Source organism: Ovis aries, chromosome 24 (genome assembly GCF_016772045.2).
Source record: "Ovis aries strain OAR_USU_Benz2616 breed Rambouillet chromosome 24, ARS-UI_Ramb_v3.0, whole genome shotgun sequence".
NCBI lineage: Eukaryota > Metazoa > Chordata > Mammalia > Artiodactyla > Bovidae > Ovis > Ovis aries.
Genome location: NC_056077.1, coordinates 21,764,932 through 21,785,364, shown reverse-complemented (window position 1 = coordinate 21,785,364; position 20,433 = coordinate 21,764,932). Strand labels below are relative to the sequence as shown.

Here is a 20,433-nt window from a genome sequence, read left to right as displayed (position 1 = left end):
ACCAGCCTGAGCGAGAAGCGGTTTGGCCCTTGGGGAGCAGGGAGTCCGGACGCACACCGTCACTGGGAGGAAGGGGCGTCACGTGGCGGGAGGCAGCCGCCCGAGCAGGGCGAGGGGGGAACCTGGTGGGAAGGGGCTTGGGGAGCAGCCCCACGAAACGGGGACAGGATGCCTGCTTCAAGAGCGGGTGTGTGGCACTGTCAGGACAAGCCTCTGGGACAGGCAGGCTGGCCAACGGAAAGAGCAGCATTCAAACCACGACGCCACTCCGAGAGCTTGCGAGGCCTGTCAACTGCAGAGCGAAGCTTCCACAAGCGGCAAAGACATGCTCTTTCCTCCAGGGACTGCGGGCTGACAAGGACAGAAGGGCTACAGGTACTGCTCCTTTTGCAAGGGGTGGAAAACAGGCCGTCTCCTGGATGCTACACTTCCTAGACGAACTTGTGCCCCCCAGAAAAGCAAGAGGAGATTTTCCTGCCTAGATCCGTAACCTGGCACGGACGACACCACGAAAAGCAAGAGTCGGTCTGGATGGGCTGGATTCTTGAACTACGGCTTAGAAGGGAAGGGCGCGGAAGATCACCATGAACTGGCTCACAAGGAATAGTCATCTTAGGCGAACACATGCTAATACATCTCACAGAAAGAAGGCTAACAGTCTAGAATCCAGAATGTGAAGTTTGGGACATCTCTTGCCAAACCTTACTATGAGGGCCTGCACCAGTGAGAGGAGAATCGCAAAGACAGCAGCAGAGCAACAGCAAACAGCACAAAGGGTATCATTCACCAAGAGACTGTCCCTCGTTCCAGAGTCAACCAAACCACCGGGAGACGACAGAACTTCACGTGGACAAAGGATGTCAAGGGCTAAACCCGGAAGAGGGAGAGCTAATCACGAAAGCCGTTTATCCCGTTTTCGATGTTGAAATCCATTGGCCAACCCACTGGGTCAGATAACTTCTTCTTGAGAAAGGCAGCATCTCTAAACCTGGGATGAAGGGCACCTGAACATGACGCATGAGGAGAAGGACCAAATGCAGACGTGTCACTGAAAGAATCACTGGACTGCTGAAGGATTTCCCAAAAACTCTAAAGAAAGGAAGGTCTGGGTCTGTGGCTGTATGGCTGTATAACTGGCTTCCACCTGGCTCCTCTCAGAGGGGCCTCTGTCGGCACACCCATGCCAAGCTGGGCCTCAAAGCCACATCAGCAAGGGCTACAGGCAACTGTCGAAGCAGCAGTGCCGTCTCCCCAGACTGGGGCCCAAAGGGCAAGATGTTCAGACCGGAGTTGCTGGGACACACTCCGCTGCTCAGCGTATACCAGAGCCTGTGTGAGCGTCCCGACCAGACCCCTGGCTCTTCCTCTCCTGCCATGCATTCATGAGCAGCAGCGTGGCGGGAGGGAGGCCGGGCAAGGAAGTGGTGATGAGGTACAAAAGGAGGAACTGACATCTTTGGGTTTTCAGAAACAAAAATTCCCATCTAGAAGTGAGAAAGTAAAAAGGGAAAGAATTCACTCCGAACCAGTGGACAGAGAAATATGGCTTACTAACCCCCACATTTTGCATACAATTTTATATGAAAAAGGAAAAAAAAACCCCACCCACAACTCATCACAACGCAGTCCAAATGTTTGCAACCAAAGAGATGAAAATATTTCAGGTGAAATCACTTAAAAAAAAAAAAACCAAAAAACCAGAAAGCTTTTGATCATTCCTTTCTAAACACAACTGGTAGATCTACTCTCAAACACACTTAAGAGTATTCCACACAACATGTTCAGAATTCAGATTTATTGATTTCCACCGTATTGACTTTTAAAAATGGTATGAAGCTGACTGCAAGAAAGGGAACCGGTGATTTTAAGTTAAAATTAAGCTAATGGTGAAAGTACATCACCTCTGGCTTCAGTCACCACATCACCTCAGATTGGATATAGATATTTTTGAACAAAGTTCCAGAACTCTGAAATCCAGGGATGCTGCAGGCCTCTCCCAGCAATGTCCTTCACTTTGGGTCAGTCTCCTGGGCCAGAGGTGAAAGTGCTTTCAAAAATACTGCCATTTCCCCAGCACAGTGTCTTTGATTGCATCCACATATTGAGTTGGAACCCAGTACACCCAGTAGTAAGAGGCTTCCGTGGGGCCCAACTGAAACGCCTGGAAGGGAAAAAGGAAAACCAAGCGGTACTTCAGAGGTCAGGAGACTGAGCAGGCAGCACAACAGACAAGGGGAGGGCTGAGAGGTGAGCTCATTAAAATGGGAAGGGGAAAAAAAACAAAAACAACTGTGCACATGGGGAGCATTCTCCTGTCAAAAATAAATGAATAAATAAAACATAAAAAGGTGTGGGAGCGTTAGGCACAGCCGATCCTAAAGCGGTGGTTCCCGAACTCGCGTGTGCAGCAGGGCCAGCTGGGGGCTTGTTAGATCAGACTGGGGGCTCCAGCCCTGAGACTTCCTGATTCCAGAGAGTTGGGGTGGGGCCTGAGGATCTGCACGTCTAACAAGTTCCCAGGTGAGCTAATACTGCCGACCCAGACACCAGTTTGAGAACCACTGCCCTAGGCAAACCACCACACATGCATGAGGAGACAGGAGTGTTGAAAGCAGCACTGTCAGAAATGATAAAAACCTGGAAACCACCTACATATCCATCGTAAGGGAACGCAAAATTAAAAGTGACCTACTCAGATGAACACTGGATTTACTTTTACAAGGTATGAACTGGATCTAGAGTGAATACAGACAGATCATAATGTCGAGCCAAAAAAAAGCAAGCTGCAGAATGATACATACCATGATACCATGTATGGAAACTGAAAAAACACAAAGCAATACTGTGTCTTGGTCATGGATACACGTGAAAGTAAGCGCAGAGATGGGAAGGAGCCACGTGATAAATCAAGACAAGGGCAAAGGGGGAGGGGAACACAGTGGGGACATATTCACTGTTGGTGGATTTTCTTTTATTTAAAGCAAGACTGAAAGCAAGCTGCAAGATATTTACAACAGTCATTTCTTGGTTGATGGATATATGGGTTTGTTTTAGTACTCTCGGTTCTTTTCGGTACTCTTTTAACATTTCTCTAAAAATGAAAAAGCACAGCCACCCTTTTCTAAGGTGAACTGTGAATCTAGTGGAGTGGCACCTGCAAAGAGGGAATAGATACCTTCATTAAGACAAAGACCAAGGCACTCGATGGTGCTTAGAAAAGAAAGGGGGCAATTAGAACCCACCTCTGCCAGCAACAGCTCCAGACAGAAATCGGCATTTAAACTAAATGCGAAGGCATTAGCCATCCACACCACCTCCTTAAAATATGTCCAAAATGGTCCATGCTACTTGTTGGAAATTCCTCTCCCCAGACTGTCTGAAAACTGTGGCTGTAAACCTTATGGGGTCAAACTGGTGGGACAAACCTTTCAAAAGGAGTGAAGGGAGGGGCCCAGATGACAATATTAAAGGCCAACTTTTGAAACAGAAAAAATACCTGAGCAAAAAAATAACAAATCACCTGTAAGCCTTTAAGGACTACACAGAGACTAGAGGGCCTGGGAGGAGCCTGAGCCATCACCACCTCTACCAGGAGGAGGACCGGTGAGCTGGGCACCCAGGGCTGCACTGCCAACCACAGCCTGGGGCAACCCTGCGCCGCCAGACCCCCACAGGGCAGCACAGGGCCCACAACTGGCTGACTTCCTAGAGCCAGGGGCCCTGCCATCTGCCAAGAGAAGGGTCACAGCTGGATATGCCCTCTTCCCGGACTTTCCAACGCCTCCCTCTACTGCAAACTACGCCAGCCGCGTGCGGCCGTTCCTCCCTGGGACAGGGCTGACTCAGCTACAGCACAGTCACCTCCTCCGACTGAGCAGGGCGGGTGGCCCCACTCGCACCCTATCGCTGCTCAGGTCCCGTCCCTGCCACAGCAACTTTGGAGCGAGGCGGCTCAACTTCATTTTTAAAGCAGCCCCTTCAATAGTGCTGGGAGAGTGGAAGGGCTCTGCCTTGCTGCTCAGGGTTGCTCATCCCTGCTCTGCTCTGCAGACCCGGAGAACATCTCCAGAGGCTCTGTCTGCAGAGGAGCAGCCACTCTCCTGAGTGCAACTCCAGGCAGAACCAGGTAAAGGCCCCACCCTCCCCACAGGGTCCTCGGCCACTCGAGGGCAGCCCCCCGGGGTAAGCACTTCACGGCAGCAGGGGGCAGCCTGATGCCCTCACAGGCACCAAGGCTAGTGAGAGGCTCTGTTTCATACACGAGACAAAACTTAAAATGAAGACCCACAAGCCATTAACCTCCTCTTTGCATTTATTTTCCTGGTCTAAAAACAAAATATTACAGATATGAGAGACACGCAAGAGATAAAAATGTATCCCCTTTAAACTGCGTGAAGGTGGCGGGTGGAGCAGGGGGAGGGGGTCAGCTGCAAAATCAACAGAACTAGGAGTAGATCACGGATTAAGCTCTAAGAATTCGAAGACAACAGGAGGCTCTTAAGACTGTTGTCTTCTCAACACTGAGCTCTCCCCTCCCTGCTGGAGGCGGTGCAGGCGAGGCCGCCGGCCACTTACCATCATGTGATAGTCCTCGTGCCCTTCGATGGGCTCGCTGACCACGTTTTTAATGGAACCCATGGGCAGTTTCTCAGTCCGCTCTAAGTTGAGAGGGATCACAGAGATCATTAAAGGCCCCCCCACCCCTCCTCAGGGCTGGCGGCTGGGGGGTCCACCCCCACCCTCACCTTCTGGCCAGTGCACCTCAAGCCCTGTTTGGGAGGTGGGGACTTCCTAGGAGCAAGTGGGGAACAGCACTTGGCAGGTGTGCATTACAGGCTTCCGAGAGCATAGATAGAGCCATCCTGGCGTTTCTCTGTGGAGCCTGATGACTGACAAACACCCAAGAAACTCCTCTGCACCCTTGTCGCCAAGCCCAGCCCTGGCTGAGGTCTTTGGTGCCTGGGATAGTCAAGGGACCAGGAGGAGGCAGCTGTACCCCCTGCTACTTATACAGGAAGGCGGTTTCTATCCCTTGATCCTGCCCACTCCCCCTCCCAGCCCTTCTCCTTCCCCCTCCCCAGTCTCCCATCCTCATCCTGCCCACTCCCCCTCCCAGCCCCTTCCCTCCCCAGCCTCCCACCCTGATCCTGCCCACTCCTCCTCCCAGCCCCTTCCCTCCCCAGTTTCCCACCCCCCCAAACACACACACTTGAACAAGCTCTCTGAGAACATCCATAACCTCTTCTGGTTAACCCTCGGGATGTACTCATCACATCGGGTCAGAAGCCCTTCTGCAGCAAGTCTAAGGATGGCAGGTAAGAAAGAGGTGGCAGCAAGGCATGCCAGGAGTGAGAGGAGACTGGAGATAAGCAGCACAAAAGGGGGCGGTGTCGTCTGTGCGGACACCTCGGGACAGGGAGCTCTCAGCAAAAGGTGAACAGTGCTGGGAAAAGCTCACTACAGGCTTTGCACCAAGCAAAAATCTAAAAAAAGAGGTAAGCTGACAAAACCCCAGGAACTCAGAGCCCTGGACCGTCACCTAGCTGGTGGCTTGAGATATGTAACTTCTATCCTACAGGCCTTGGTCTCTGAAAAGGAGGGTGGGGAGATGGGGCCTGAATATGCTCATTCAGATTTTGACTTTCTGAGTGGCTCTAACAATCACCCACAGGCAGGATCTGACCAGCACTGGTCTTTCATGATGGAAACTGTTTTAAACATCAGCCATTTTGAACTGTCCAGAGATTTCACACAAAAACATGGACTTCTGGCTTCTCCTGAAAACACGGAAGATTCAACAATCCTAGGCCCACATTCCTAAGTGACAGCAATCAGCTAGATTAGAGACCTGAGCGCCCTACACACAGGGCACATACTCCCGGTGGCAGCTTCACGAGGTCACGTCCCATCTCCTGCCTGGAGCTCATTCTTCTTGCTCCGCCGGGCCTGAGGCTGTCAGTACTGCCTCCCACGCACGCTAGCAAGGACAGTTTAAGCCACAAGCAGGAGCCATTGCATGCCGCTCCATAAAGCACCCCGTTGAGAAAGACATCAACGAACTGCTGGGATGGTCACTTTAGCAGAAAGATTAAGCCAGTGACTGGAAGCCAACTCCCAGAACAAGCCGTCCTCCTAGGACAGTGCTTAGGAAACGCAGGGGGCAGGACTCCTGGGCCCACAGTGAGAACAGAGCCTGAAGGGACACTGATACCACTGCCTGGGTGGGAATGGAAATCCTGGCCCTGGTCACCCTTTGAAGATGTGCATGTTCACAGCCAGGCTCTTTAATGAGGCTGGTGAGCCACGAGGCTCTCAACAGCTCTGAACCCTGATCCACCAAGATTCTTCCAGAGCTCTGCCTTCAGGCCATAGCAAAAAGGTGGCAGCTTCTATGAGCTAAAGCAAAACCTCTAACATACGGAAGGGAGGCTGTCATTAGCCCCAGCAGTTATGCCATTGTTTCCTATAGAACTTCACCACCCGGAAACACTCCCTAGGAACCAACGAAGGCTTACACACTCAGTCCTCATCCAGTTCCCCTACCTGCACCCACCCTCCCGGCCAGCAGCCTTGATTCCGGCCTCCCAGGAGGCTGCAGGAGTGAAAGCGCAGGCCAAGGAAGAGGCAGGGTTCTGGCAGGTTTGCGAATGATGGAGAAGTAAGCCAACTCCCCTGCAAGGTCACGAGTAAGTGAGGATCTGACCGAGATGGCGCAGCCCATGACTGAAGAAAACTGATGATGTGCCAGGCTCTGTGGAAGAGAATGACCTACTACAGAGTTCAAAAGCCCCTGGGAAGACTGGGAAAGCCTTTAAGTTTTATGCACAACTTGCCTCGCCCATGCAGTGAGAGTCAAAAGTGAAAAAGACGACTGGGGCAAGGAATCACAAAATTGTTAGAAAACTCAAGTATCTTGCCGGTTTAGGTCTTTGTTCATTTTAAGAATCAAGATTGGGTTAAAAACGAGAAACCTACTTTCACATTTTAAGATGATTACAATCTCATTCCCCGTCACTCCTGCTCCAATTATTTTCCCTAAAACTATGGTCCCATTTTGGGATTCCCTGGTGACTCAGATGGTAAAGAATCTGCCTACAATGTGGGAGACCTGGGTTCAATCCCTGGCTCTGGAAGATCCCCTGGAGAAGGGAATGGTAACCCACTCTAGTATCCTTATCTGTGGGAATCCGTGGATATAGAAGCCTGTTGGGCCACAGTCCGTGGGGGTGGAAAGAGTCAGACACAACTGAGCAATTAACACCTCCTTGGTCCCATTTTAAGCAGAATCATACTAAATGGCCTGTCCCTGAAACCAGCTAACCTTACACAACGCACACCACTATACTTCTCTTTACATCTACCTCGAACTCTGAATACCTGCAGTGCTGGCCAGAAACAGGGAAACCGGGCATGTCTGGTTCCCTCCAGGAGTCTGATGGGGGACAGATAAGTCTGAGGGTAATGAGCGCTCCAGGGATAAAGCAGGGTGCTCTGTGGACAGAAGCAGCAGCAGCTCATTTGCAGGGTGGAGAGATATCAGGGAAGGCTTCCTTAGAAGAGCATGTTTAAGTAGGACCTTGGAAGATTTTTGTTAATAACTGGAACAGGAAGTAGGCATCCCGGGCAAAGGCACAGCATGACTGAAACATGAGCTGTGCAAAGCATGGTGGGAAGCTGACGGAGTGACGCAGTCAAGTATGCAGGGCACAATAGGGCAAGTGGGGCAGGAAGCTGGGTCAAAAATCTGAAAGCGAACCCCACGGTTGAGAATACTGGACACTAGGTTGAGGCATCTGAACTTGGCCTTAAAGAGCCCGAAGTTTTTGAGGACTTGACCCAGTGAGGAAAAAGCAGTGTGGAAGATGGGCAGGACAGAAGAGATCACAGATGGGGTTGGCACAGAGGTTAACTTCCTTTAACAAAGTTCACAGATGCCAGGAATCAACAGGCACAACAGAAGGGAAAAGAAAGAGATGCAGATAATTCTGGAATGTAACTGATAAGACTTTGAACCATCTGGGAGACGGGAGAGGGGCATCAGTCAGAGACACTTCCCAGCAAACAGCATGCCTGACTCCCAGACACAGGCAGGGAAAGTGGCGGGCAGCAGGGGGCAACCAGGCAAGGAAGTAAGCCAGGTCCTGAGCCCAGGCAGTCTCTGGCCTACAGCGGCCAGGCAGGCGACACACGTGAGCAAAGCTGGCCACAGTAAAAGGCGAACGGGACAGTGAGGGCTACAGCACGGCCCACCGGAAATGGCTACTTTGCGCCAGCTGATCTCCATGTGCCACGTGAAAATGGAGGTCCCGAACAGCTAGACCTTTTGCTTCAAGAGAAGCCAAAACAAAAAATGAACAAACAAAAAAACTTTGATCCAGTGAAATCTCCTGATTTTCACAGACTATGTGTAAACTCAGAAAACCCTTGTCCACAGACAGGACCTGGCCCGCACGCCACACAGTTTGGAACCTCTGGTTCTGGCTACAACTGAAGAGCCAATGTTTGATGGATTGGCTCTGAGATCAGACTGAAGAGAATGAGGGAAGAGGGCCCAAATAGAGGTGAGCATCAAAAAGCAAAATCTAAAGCAAGCAAAGCACAGTGGAGAGAGATTCCAGACTGAGGAGCAGAGATGAGCCCGAGCCCAAGCCCTGCTGGGTGCCAGAGGCAGCGAGCCAGGAACAGGCGAGGCCAGCCCGTACCTTTAGTGCCGATCCACAGCTGGTCTTGTTCTAGCTTAAAGGTAAGCCTCACTTTTCCTCCAGACTTGTTGTACATGCCAGATAATGGTACAGCTGGCAGGCGCTCCTGGGGGCACAAGAGCATGGTAAGAGAGAGGAACCAGTAAAAAAGGCGAGGCAGGAGAAGACAGGAGTTGAGGACACGACTGCAGGAACCTCAAGAAGGCAGAAGTGGAGGCTGGTTCCTTTTCAGAATGCTCACAAAGGAGTTTAGCTTACCTGAGCACCCTTAACAGACGGCATCACGTCTTCAGGTTTTCCTTTATCCAACACTTTTCTGTGTTGCTATAAGTCAGAAAAAGATAATTATATGAAACAGCTGCCTGCATTTCTGTCTTTTACTACCTCTCTGAAAAACAGGATGAAGCAAGCCTTAATATTTTGGTTCAAAAGCTTGTCCTGACTACAGATTATGGGTCCCTGACACTACAGGGCAGTGCTGTCCAGCAAAAATTTCTGTGATGGGAATATTCTGCACCTGTACTGTCCAAAACAGTAGCCGAGAGCCACTTGTGGTTGTTAAGCACTTGAAATGTGGCTAGCATAAGGACTGAATTCTTAATATTACTAAATTTTAATCAGCCACATGTGGCTACCATAGTAGACATCAAAGCTTTAGAGCAATCAGGATTTCCAGATTGCTAATTCACATAAACTCGACTTCCTTCTCTCCCTTCCTCCAAATTAACCACTGAAAAGATTACACAGCTAGCTTAAAGAAAGCCACAAAGGGTGCTTGCTCTCCTGGCAGGTACAAAATGGGGACAGCCATTTCCATCCACTCAAACTCCCACAGAAACCTGTAAGGATGTGACAGTTAGCTTAACTCCCTAGAAGGGACATTTCTTCAACAAATGGAGATTCAGCCCACTGCAGCAATCTTCCCCACTACCCCACCCTCAACCATGCTAACCAGAAAGGTCAAGAGCCACTTTTCCAAAGAGAAATGTTAACTACTCTATAGCCTGACAGTAAGCCTAATTCCACTCCCTCCTCAGGAGTTTGAAGCAGCTCATAAAGGGTTCTAATTAGGCACACGGCCCCCGAAAACTGCTCTGGTCTGGCCCAAATGCCTGAGTCTTGTTTCCTCTCCATCTGTGGCTTTAGAGGTACACTCGCTGTCTGGTCAAGCTAGAATTGTGGGTAATGGGTGGGTAAAGAGTAAACATTTCATTGAATTTAAGTACCAGGTGGCCACAAGCCAGTTCAAACTCTCACTGGCATGGCGGAAACCCTCTGGTTAGGAATAACTTCAAAAGTGCCAGACTACTAGCAAAAGGTCACTCTACGTATCAGCCCCAGATTCTTGAACAAGCTGATGAAAAGCTAGGAGAATGGGTCCCTCTCATTAGGCCAGCTTATGCCTCATAACCGGCATCAACAGAACAAAGCTGTGTGGATTAGAAGTTTAATTTGACTCATACATCCCAAGTACCTTTTGAAGAATTTTCCCTTCACTGTGGAGAACAGTTCTAAGCCTGTTAAGCTACCATTAGTAACTCAAAACCTATATTTAAGAAGCATGTTATACTCCAAAGGCGTGACCAGGGGAAAGACTCATGTTTGACGTGTTCCTATTTGACAACTTCATATGTCGTGGCAAAGGAAGATAGGAAAATGGAAATGAACTCAACTGGTTCATATCACCCCATATCTGGAGGGGAAAATGTCCAAATAAACACCTTTTAGATGTGAACAGAGGTTTACAACCCCTTATCTGAAACCCTAGGGACAAATGTTTTGTATAAACATAATACAGTTTTAAAACACATTACATGATATTCTTTGTTGGGGGTCTTGGGAAGCACCTGTCACCAAACATGTTAACATTTCTAGGGTAGAACATGACTATCAATGCTAATTCTGGTTGGGTGTTGCTGCCTAGTCTGTAAGAACACTTTTGCTTTTCAGACTTGGGGTTCTGGTAGCACATATAAGAGATTATAAACCTGTAACACAAAATTGTGTGCCACACTGTTGGCCCTGTGCCTTGATGCCTAAGGTCACTGAAATTAATGTTGGTCAAGGTCGGTCTACTCTCCGCAGGATACAGGTTGAGTTGAGAATATCTATTATCCTGGAACACACTAAGAGTGGCCAGGAGGTTCTGTAACTACAAGCAGGGTTGGCTGGATAAGATTGCAAGTGACCGTTCTTTCAACCAGTTCCCTCCACAGTGAAACACTCTTACTTTTCCTAGTTGCAAAAGAGAATCTGAATGGCTACAGTGATCACAAAACAAGGCTGGATCTCTTCCATCTGAAACAAGCAACAGAGCATGTGAAAAATCAGACCCTCATTTCATGACCAGGAAGGAGGGAAGAAGAAAAAAATCAGTGTAGTTATCTTCCAAGTCAGCTTCACTTGGCTTCCTGAAACAGCCAGTTTCAGAGGGACTGCTGAAAGCTACTGATTTCCCTACCTATGGAGAAAAAGGCTTGTTGACTTGGGGGAAGCCACAAGCCAAAAAAACAAATGTAATCATCTGTGTGAAATGGAGGGTCAATTCTAATAGTGGCACTTTTCTCTGGTGCTCAATAGGAGAGAAACCCGCATCTGTTTCCTTTCAATACCTGGTCTGAAGCCTGCCTTTACAAAGGCCTCATCCTAAAGTAGATAGACTTGAGACACACTGACCCGCCAGATGAGACAAAGATGCAAATCTCAGGTAGTTGTCACCTCCACTCAACAGCCAGCCGCACCCAACTGCTGCCATAAATTTCCATCATGGGCCCTGTCCGAAAAGGAGCTTATTCTAGAAAGGAGACAACCAGCCTAGGCTCGAGAAGACAAAGCCTCACTCTTCCTAGGACCAACAATCACACAAGAGACTCACTTTCTGCCTGCAGAGGGGCTCCTTCTTGTTCTCTTCGGCCTTTGCGTCCTGCTGGGCAGCATCTTTGGGTGTGTTTACTGCTAAAACATCATTTATCGTGGAGCCAACCACCATGATCTTGGCCCCGCTGGTCACTTTTATTTCTCTCAATGTCTTATCCTCAGGGACAAGTCCCTTATACATGACTTTCTGCATGGCAGGCGGGAGACCTTAGGAAAAGGCAGAGGACAGTAAAAAGAAGAAATGAAAAATATTCTTTGTACAACAGACCCGTAAGTGAATACTGCTTTATCACTAATCACTGTTGTGCACTTAGGCAATTTACAACCTCTCTGAGCCTCCAGAACGTCATCAGGGTGATGACAATAGTTCCTTATATATGGATTTGCTTTAAGGACTAAGAGATGGGACAAATATAGAGCATTTAGTGCAGCACAAGGTGTTAAGTAACCAATCCATGTGTGTGCTCAGTCGTGTCCAACTCTTTGCGACCCCATGGACTGTAGTCCACCAGGCTCCTCTGACCTTGGAATTTTTCAGGCAAGAACCCACTGGAGCGGGCTGCCATTTCCTCCTCCAGGAGATCTTCCCAACCCAGGGATTGAACCTACATCTCTTATGTCTCCTGCACTGGCAGGTGGATTCTTTACCACTAGCGTCATATCAGGACTTCCCTGGTGGCTCTGTCGGTAAAGAGTCTGCCTGCAATGCAGGAGACCTGGGTTCGATCCCTGGGTTGGAAAGATCCCCTGGAGGAGGGCATGGCAACCCACTCCAGGATTCTTGCCTGGGAAATCCCATGGACAGAGGAGCCTGGCAGGATACAGCCCACAGGGTTACAGAGAGTTGGATACAAGTGAGCGACTAAACCTACCTACCTAGTGCCATATCAAGTACTATTCCTTCCAAGTAGTTCCTCAACCAGCTTGTGACTCAAATATTAAGTGAATGTCCACAAATATCATGGATATAGAAACCAATAAGGTTTCTGTTTTTATGGAGCTTACAGCCTACCCAGAGAAAGTTTAAAAAGGAAATCATTTCAGATGGCAAAGTGCTGTAAATAAGATAAATCTATGTAATAGGAGCTGCTGTGAAGGGGCCAGCATGATGGCCACCAGCAGTGTTTCCCAAAGCTCCCTTATTAGAATTACCTGAAACATTCGCTAAAAATAATTCCTGGCCACATTCCAGACCCACTGAATCAAATTCTCCAGGGGGAAGGGCCTAGAAGCTGTAAACTTAACAAATGCCTTACGTAATTTTATTAGAGATGTTAGACACAGGAGTTAGAAACTTGGGCCTAAGAGTCAGCGCTGGGCCTGAAACCCAGCTCAGCCGATTGGCTCTGATTTTGCATCTCATTTTCTCCATCTGAATTACGGGCACGTTACTACTTCCTTCGGCAGGCTGTCGGTAGCATTGAGAAAACCGATGGAAGAACACAGGCAACGCGATACCTAGCGCAGACAGGAGGCAGGTGCGGTGGGTAGGCTGTCAGCGCCAGGGGGATTACCTGTAATCGAGTGAATCTTCTGTTTCAGCTCGGAGCCCGTGCTGTCCAGGGGAAACTTGACGTCGTGCTTAGTCTTGTTCCAGATGATCTTCAGGTCCACCAGCTCCCTTCCCGCGCCGCCGCCCGCGTCCTCGCCGTTGCTGACCGAGGCCTGGGCCACGGGGTCCCCAGGGGGCTGGGCCGGGGCCGGCTGAAGGCTGCCTCGCGCTGCGCAGGAGTCCTCGGCCGCCGCCCCCGCCGCGGCTTCGGCCTCCACGCAGTTGAGGGACCGCGCGGGCGCCTCGGTCGCCACGGTCTCGGCCTCCGTGTCCATGCCAGGCTCCTCCATGCCTGCAAGGGGGTTAGGGGGTGGACGCTCGCCGCGGACTGGGCCTGGAACCAGATTCTGCGCGGGGGCCGCCGGACCAATGCGCCCGAGCCAGGTTACTGGCGCCCCAGCGCCGGGCCACGTCCCCTAGGAGCGCCCGCTTCATCCCTGCCCTACCCGGGCGCCCGCCACCCCCTCCAGACTCACCATCCGGGGCTCCGGCCGCCGCCATGATGATTGTGTACAACACCCACCGCTCCCGCAGAGGCCGCCGGGAAAAGGCGAGCTGGCTGAGATTGGCCCCCGCAGCAGCCCCTACTTGCACAGCCTGGCCGGAAACAGGTGGAGGTTTCTATGGAGACCCGCCTCCTCCGCTTCCCCGGCCCGGCCCCTGCCACGCTCTAGCTTTCGAGAACCGAGGGGGGCGGGCCCGGGAAATCGCCCGCTTGCTAGGCTCTGCCCCCTTGAGGCCGAGCGGGGCCGCAGTCTTGGGAGGGGGGCGTGGGCTTGCAGGCTAGGAGGCTGGCGCCTTTAAGGGGCGGGGTTGCGCCTTCTGTGGCGGAAGCGGATTGGCTGGGAGGAGCCCCCGGAAGTGATGCACGGAGGCCCACGTGTGCCTATGCCGCCCCACATGGCGGTGTTTCTGAAGAGGTTGCTGCATCCCGGGAGGTCCCCGGCTGCCTTGGGCCGCCTGATGGGGCGGCGCGAAGCCAGCCTGGGTACTGATCCCGGGGCTGCGGTGCGAGTCCGGTTCGCCCCCAGCCCCACAGGTAACCTTGGCGGACGTGACGCTGCAGGCCGAGGCCCACCGTCTCTTGCCCGCCCCCCGAACATTCCGAACGAATCCCTTCCGGTGGAGTCAGACTGGCGGGGCAGTGAGACCTCATTATACAGAAATAGAAATATGTTTACGAGCGAAAATTATTCGCGTTGCCAGGAATTTCGTGCTTATCGTATTGTACCATTTTTTTTGGGTTCCTTGTTTCTTGCGTATTCAACAAATGTTTAGTGAGTACAGCCTGTTCTAGGCACTGAGATGCAACGGCCTTGGAGAAAGTAGAGCCCCTACTCCCAGGAAGCCTACACTGGTAGTGACTGCTACAAACATGTAAGAATATAGCTGTAGTTTTAAACAATCACATGTGTCATGCAGGAGGTGAAGCAATGTAGGGGACAAAGGGTTAGGTAGGATGCTCAGCAATGCGTTGCTGAGGAGGTTGCCATGAGAGTTGAGAACCAAGTAACAAGGAGCTAGGTACCTGAAGCCAATAGAAGAAACCTTCTGGGCAGAGGAAATTGGAGGTAGAACGGTCCTGTGGTTAGTGTTGGAGCTTAGCAAGCCAGAGTGGGGCAGGGACCCATTGTGTACCTTAGTGGCCTCCCCACTAGTTCCTCAAGTTCTTTTCCATCTGAGGCAACCTCCTATCCTCTTCACAAAAAGCACACCTCTCGTTCTAAACTACTGGGTCCCAAAGCTACCATTGTAAAAGCTCCTACCTGCACAGGATGACAAGGATATTACTTGCCAGGCACTATAGTGTAGAGCCTGCTCCTCAAACCACCCCTGGGTTTGACTGGCTTCTGATTTCCAGTGAATTACAGATTAATACTTTTATAAAATCCATGTGAAGAAATTACCAGAAAATTGAAACTCTGGGAAGCATACAAAATAGGGGACTTTCTATTGAATTCAACAGATGTAAAATTATTCTGTCAAAGTGCTCTCAATTTCTAAGCATTTACTTGCTATTTCTGTACCTACCTGGTTGTGAACTGGGAGCAGTTTTCAGACAAGCTCTGGTTTGGGTGCAAAGGCCTGGGATTGTCTCGGTGCAGATTTCTGGCTTTGCCACTTGAGCAAAGCATTGAACCTCTGAATTTTAACATCTGTGAAATAGAGCTGATAATAGTACCTGCCTCATCATTTGAGGTAATCCAGCTGAGGCACTGGAAAGGTGTTGTTACCTCATGGAAAGCACTTAACAAGCAGACGCCTCCTTTATGATGATCTTAAGTCTTGTTTCCTTGATGATTTGCTGGAAAAGCCTATGTTGGCAAGGCGGTTGACTACAGACAGAAGAATATAGATCATTGTAATAGCTAAAATTAATGGTATACTCTGATCGGCATTTATGCCTCAGCAATCTTGCAAGGAAGGTTTCTATTTTTTGTTGCCAGTCTCTCTCAACAAATTAGGAAATTGAAGCTCACAAAAATCAAGTAGAATGTCCAGGGGGAGCAGAATTTGAATCAAGATCTGTAAGACGTCTTGGTTTCAACTACTCGACCCATGTCTTCTATCTTGGGGAACTCTGGTTTTGTGGTGTCCTTGCAATAACTAGCTGAAGGTCTCCTATATAATCAGTGTCGAGCTAGAGTCTGCCTGATCCCAGAGGAGCCTTTCCTGTCTCATGTAGGTGCTAGTACCTGAAGATGCAAATGAGCTCATTGTGAAGACAGGGCCACAACCTTGTCCAAAAAAGGCAGGGTAAGGGGGGAAATGACAGCCCTGGGAAGACTGTTTACTCTAACTGTTCAGTCAGGAATGATGAAAAAAGTAAAGTCTTTTAAGAGTTTAAACTTGGGTGGAGAAATACAGTGGAATCGAATATTAGTTTTCATTAGTATCTAAAGGCAGCAGTTAGAGCATCAAGTAGTCAAAATTCAAAATGTGTGATGTGGTTAGTCCGTACAGTGCATAGAGGGTATGTGCAAAATGTAATTATACAGTATTTTCAATTAGCAAAGTGTTTTTTTTTGCCCAGGGACCTCATTGAATTTGCATAAATGAAATGCATGTGTGAAGTGGCTTCAGTGACTAACCATCTGTTTCCCCTTTGGGTGAAACTTGGTCTCAAGGCAAATCTCAGAGTAGAACGATGGGTGCAGGTGGGGAGAGCTGGAGCCGTTTTACAAAATGATATGCTCCAAAACCTGGGTGTTCTTCCACTTCTGGGATGAGGGTAAATGAGTCAGCCGCCCCAGTCCTCTGCTGGGACAGTCTGACTGCTGGAGAGATGGGACAGGGAGAGCCATTTCCTGGGCTTTGATGTTCCTTGGGCCCTTTTATCACAAGCAGAATTGACTTGCCCTTCATCTTCCCCATCTCATCTGGGCTGTCCCCTTCTTCCATCAGGCTTCTTGCACCTGGGTGGCCTCCGCACTGCTTTGTACAACTACATCTTTGCCAAGAAGCACCAAGGGAGCTTCATCCTGAGGCTGGAGGACACAGATCAGACCCGTCTTGTGCCTGGGGCAGCGGAGAATATTGAGGACATGCTTGAGTGGGCAGGTGAGGCTGGCAGGGAAAGGACCCTTCTCCAGGGAAGGAGCAAGGTTCTCCCAGGTGGCGCTAGTGGTAAAGAACCCATCTGCCAATGCTGGAGTCGCAAGAGACTCGGGTTCGATCCCTGGGTGGGGAAGATCCCCTGGAGAAGGGCCTGGCAACCCACTCCAATATTCTTGCCTGGAGAATCTCATGGACAGAGGAGCCTGGCCAGTTACAGTCCACTGGGTTGCAAAGGGTTGGATGTGACTGAGCAGTTTACCAAGTCAGAGAAGGAGCAGGAGAAAGCGCCTGAAAGTCTTCTCACAGGGCCCAGGGTGGAGAACTTGAGAGTCCCCAGAAGAATGGGTACATTTGTGTTGTCTGGGGGGCGGGTACCACCCAGAAAGATACTGAAGCTTCCTGGGGTGGGGGAGGGGAGGCTCCAAGGCACTTCTGAGATTCTTGTTTTTATCTCAGAGTCTCATCTCCTCCTGGGATCAGGCAGGAAACAGGCCAAGTGGAAGATGGACTGGGAGGCTCCAGGGCTGTGAAGAGCCTGAGGAAGCGCCAGCTCTTTTTGGCCATGTGGGAATCCTGGCCCAGCTCCTCAAATCTTCCGATTTCCAGGAGGAGCCAGATGGCCAAGGTTTTTTGTTTTTGTTTCGGTTTTGATGAGTGCTTCCCATTGTCAAATCTGAACTCAGATGACACATTGTATGAGTCAGGCAAAATATGTGCAGCCTCTTAAGTCAGCCTCCCTGTGGAAAGTTTAATTCTGAAGCCAGCTAAGCTCAAGGAGGACAAAGAGGAGTGTGTGTATGTTCCCCAGGTCAGTTGCTGCCTACCTGTCAGAACAGGTATGACGACTTAAGCTCCCTACGGGAAAATGCCCAAAACTCCAAGACTCTCTCGACAACGTGTGCTCTAATCACAGGTAAATCATTAACTAAACTCTGGGTTACTGAAGAGCAAAAACTGATTTCATTTCTGTCCTCGACTGTAGAAGATTGTAGCAGAAACAGTTGAGATTAGCTGAGTGAAAGAATTCATGCACCAAGGTCACTTACTGTGGTCCAGGTAGTATTCAAGCATAAAACCAAGACCCTGCCCTCAGTAAATAGGGGAAGACAGACTTAAAAAACAAACAAACAAACTGAATTCTAGGGACTTCCCTGGTGGTCCAGTGGTTAAGACTCCAAGCTTCCAGTGCTAGGGGCATGGGTTCTATCCCTGGTCAGGGAACTAAGATGCTATATGCCAGGTGGTAGGGGAAAAAAACCACAGGTGAGTTCATCCTTACTCTGATATGAAGCAGTGATAAGTGCTGTAGAGAAAGGGGTAGCAGGTGAGCAAACCAGCAGGGAGGGGTGGGTGCTCTTTGAGATAGGACAGACTTCCCCAAGGAGTGGACAGGAGCGCAGAGACCTGCACAAAGTGAGAAGTTGGTGCTGTGGTTGCCTAGGGGGAGAAAGCTCAAAGCCCAGGGAGTAGCAGATGTAAAGGCCCTACAGAAGCTTAGTGCTGGGCGTATTTGAAGAGCAGCAAGGAAGCCAGAGTGGCCCAAGCACAGTGAGGAGACCAGCAAAAGTGAAAGTCGCTCAGTCATGTCTGACTCTTTGCGATCCCATATATTGTATAGTCCGTGGAATTCTCCAGGCCAGAATACTGGAGTGGGTAGCCTTTCCTTTCTCCAAGGGATCTTCCCGACCCAGGGATCGAACCCAGGTCTCCTGCATTCCAGGCGGCTTCTTTACCAGCTGAACCACAAGGGAAACCCAAGAATAGTGGAGTGGGTAGCCTATCCCTTCTCCAGTGGATCTTCCCAACCCAAGAATCGAACTAGGGTCTCCTGCATTGCAGACGGATTCTTTACCAACTGAGCTCTCAGAGAAGCCCAAGGTGACCAGAGGACTTGGAAATGTGACATGAGGATACAGTGATGGGCAAGAGATCATGATTGGCCATGTGTGGAGCACGTGCTCCATGTCCCACAGACTGTGCTAGCACAAGGGTGCTGGGATGAGCAAGACTGATGCGTCCAGCCTCTAGAGCCCTCAGCTCGGCCCAAGGGTATGACCGAAGCGGGCAGGGATCCACACCCCATGTGGGTAATTTCTGGATGTTCTTGCTTCAGGAGTCGACCTGTAATTTATATAATATGAAATTCACCATTTCAAAGTGGTCTTCAGTATGTTCACTGTATTGTGCATCCATCACCCCTCTAATTCTAGAACATTTCCATCAGCTCAAAACTGCAAACCAGTTAGCAGGCACTCCCTGTTCCTCCTTCCCTCCTGCCAGTGGCAACCACTACCGTCAGTCTGTATAGTTTGCCCGTCTGAGATGTTTCATTTTATGACTGGCTTATACTTAGCATAAGGTCCATGTACGACGTTGTTGTTGAGTCACTATGTCGTCGTGACTACGTGAACTGCAGCACTCCAGGTTCCCCTACCCTCTGTTATCTCCCAGAGTTGCTCAAATTCATGTGCATCGAGTCAGTGACTCTAGCTAACCGTCTCAGCCTCTGCCACCCACTTCTGCTTTGGTCTTCAGTCTTCCCAGCATCTTGGTCTTTTCGAGTGAGTCACCTCTTCACCTAAGGTGGCCAAAGTATTGGAGCTTCCACCTTTAGCATCAGTCCTTCCAATGAGTGTTCTGGGATGATGTCCTTTAGAATTGACTGGTTTGATCTCTTTGCAGTCCAAGGGACTCTAATGAGTCTTCTCTAGCACCACAGTTCAGAAGCATCCATTCTTCGTCATTCAGCCTTCTGGGCTTCCCTAGTGGCTTAGTCAGTAAAGAATCTGCCTGCAGTGCAGGAGACCCAGGTTTGGCCCCTGAGTCAGGAAGATCCTTGGAGAAGTAAATGCCAACCCACTCCAGGCAAGAATACTGGACAGAGGAGCCTGGCAGGCAAGAGTTGGACTCAAGTGAGTGACTAAACCACCATCACCAGCCTTCTTTAGGGTCCAGTTCTCACAACCATACATGACTACTGGAAAACCATAGCTTTGACTATATGGACCTTTGTTGGCAAAGTGATGTCTCTGCTTTTTGATACACTATCTAGGTTTGTCATAACTTTCCTTCCAAGGAACAAGCATCTTTTAATTTCATGGCCGCAGTCACCATCCACTGTGATTTGGGGGCCCAAGAAAATAAAAATCTTCAGTACTTTGACTTTTTCCGCTTCTCTTTGCTGTGACGTGATGGCCATCTGGTCCAGATGGCATGATCTTAGTTTTGTGAATGCTGAGTTTCAAGCCAGCTTTTTCACTCTCCTCTTTCATCCTCATTAAGAGACTCTTTAGTTCCTTTTCACTTTCTGCCGTTAGAGTGGTATCTGTGTATCTGAGGTTGTCGATATTTCTCCTGGCAATCTTGATTCCAGCTCGTGATTCATCCAGCCTGGCATTTCTCATGATGTACTCTGCATATAAGTTAAACAAGCAGGGTGACAGTATACAGCCTTGACGGACTCCTTTCCCAATTTGAAACCAGTCTGTTTTTCCATGTCCAGTTCTAACTGCTGGTTCTTGACCCCCATACAGGTTTCTCAGGAGACAGGGAAGGTGGTCAGGTACTCCCATCCCTTTAAGAATTTTCTATAGTTTGTTGTGATCCGCACAGTCAAAGGCTTTAGCATAGTCAGTGAAGCTGAAGAAGATGTTTTTCTGGAATTCCCTTGCTATCTCTATGATCTAATGAGTGCTGGCAATTTGCTCTGTGGTTCCTCTGCCTTTTCTAAACCCAGCTTGTATT

General features: G+C 49.7%; 2 protein-coding genes across 5 annotated transcripts in view; one reads left to right on the top strand and one right to left on the bottom strand.

The window, feature by feature from the left end:
• Positions 1-1,780: 1,780 nt before the first annotated feature.
• UBFD1 (ubiquitin family domain containing 1) lies at positions 1,781-13,648 on the bottom strand. Its single transcript, XM_027961845.2, has 7 exons — positions 13,608-13,648; positions 13,094-13,423; positions 11,578-11,786; positions 8,961-9,026; positions 8,703-8,808; positions 4,576-4,658; positions 1,781-2,161 (listed from the first exon to the last, which is right to left on the bottom strand). Exons 1-7 carry the CDS (start codon positions 13,630-13,632, stop codon positions 2,051-2,053), a joined length of 930 nt encoding a protein of 309 aa, XP_027817646.1. The 5' UTR covers positions 13,633-13,648; the 3' UTR covers positions 1,781-2,050.
• The window catches only part of EARS2 (glutamyl-tRNA synthetase 2, mitochondrial), a 29,584-nt gene continuing 22,120 nt past the window's right edge, over positions 12,970-20,433 (top strand). The window contains exons 1-3 of one of the 4 annotated variants that reach the window (XM_042240290.2): positions 12,970-13,057; positions 16,537-16,692; positions 17,498-17,602. In XM_042240290.2, coding sequence (XP_042096224.1) covers positions 16,677-16,692; positions 17,498-17,602 — 121 coding nt within the window. In that variant the 5' untranslated portion in view covers positions 12,970-13,057; positions 16,537-16,676. Of the gene's footprint in view, positions 13,058-14,009; positions 14,171-14,246; positions 14,509-16,536; positions 16,693-17,497; positions 17,603-20,433 lie in introns of those variants that run through there. The other 3 variants (XM_042240288.1, XM_042240289.2, XM_004021200.5) reach the window with 3 other exon arrangements.

Excerpts from the sequence above, each read along its gene's own strand:
- UBFD1 (XM_027961845.2), bottom strand. The coding sequence starts at position 13,632 with ATGGCGGCGGCCGGAGCCCCGGATG. Across the intron at positions 11,787-13,093 it reads GAAGATTCACTCGATTACAG|GTCTCCCGCCTGCCATGCAG; the intron begins GTAATCCCCCTG and ends CCTTTTCCTAAG. Across the intron at positions 8,809-8,960 it reads CGTCTGTTAAGGGTGCTCAG|GAGCGCCTGCCAGCTGTACC; the intron begins GTAAGCTAAACT and ends TTGTGCCCCCAG.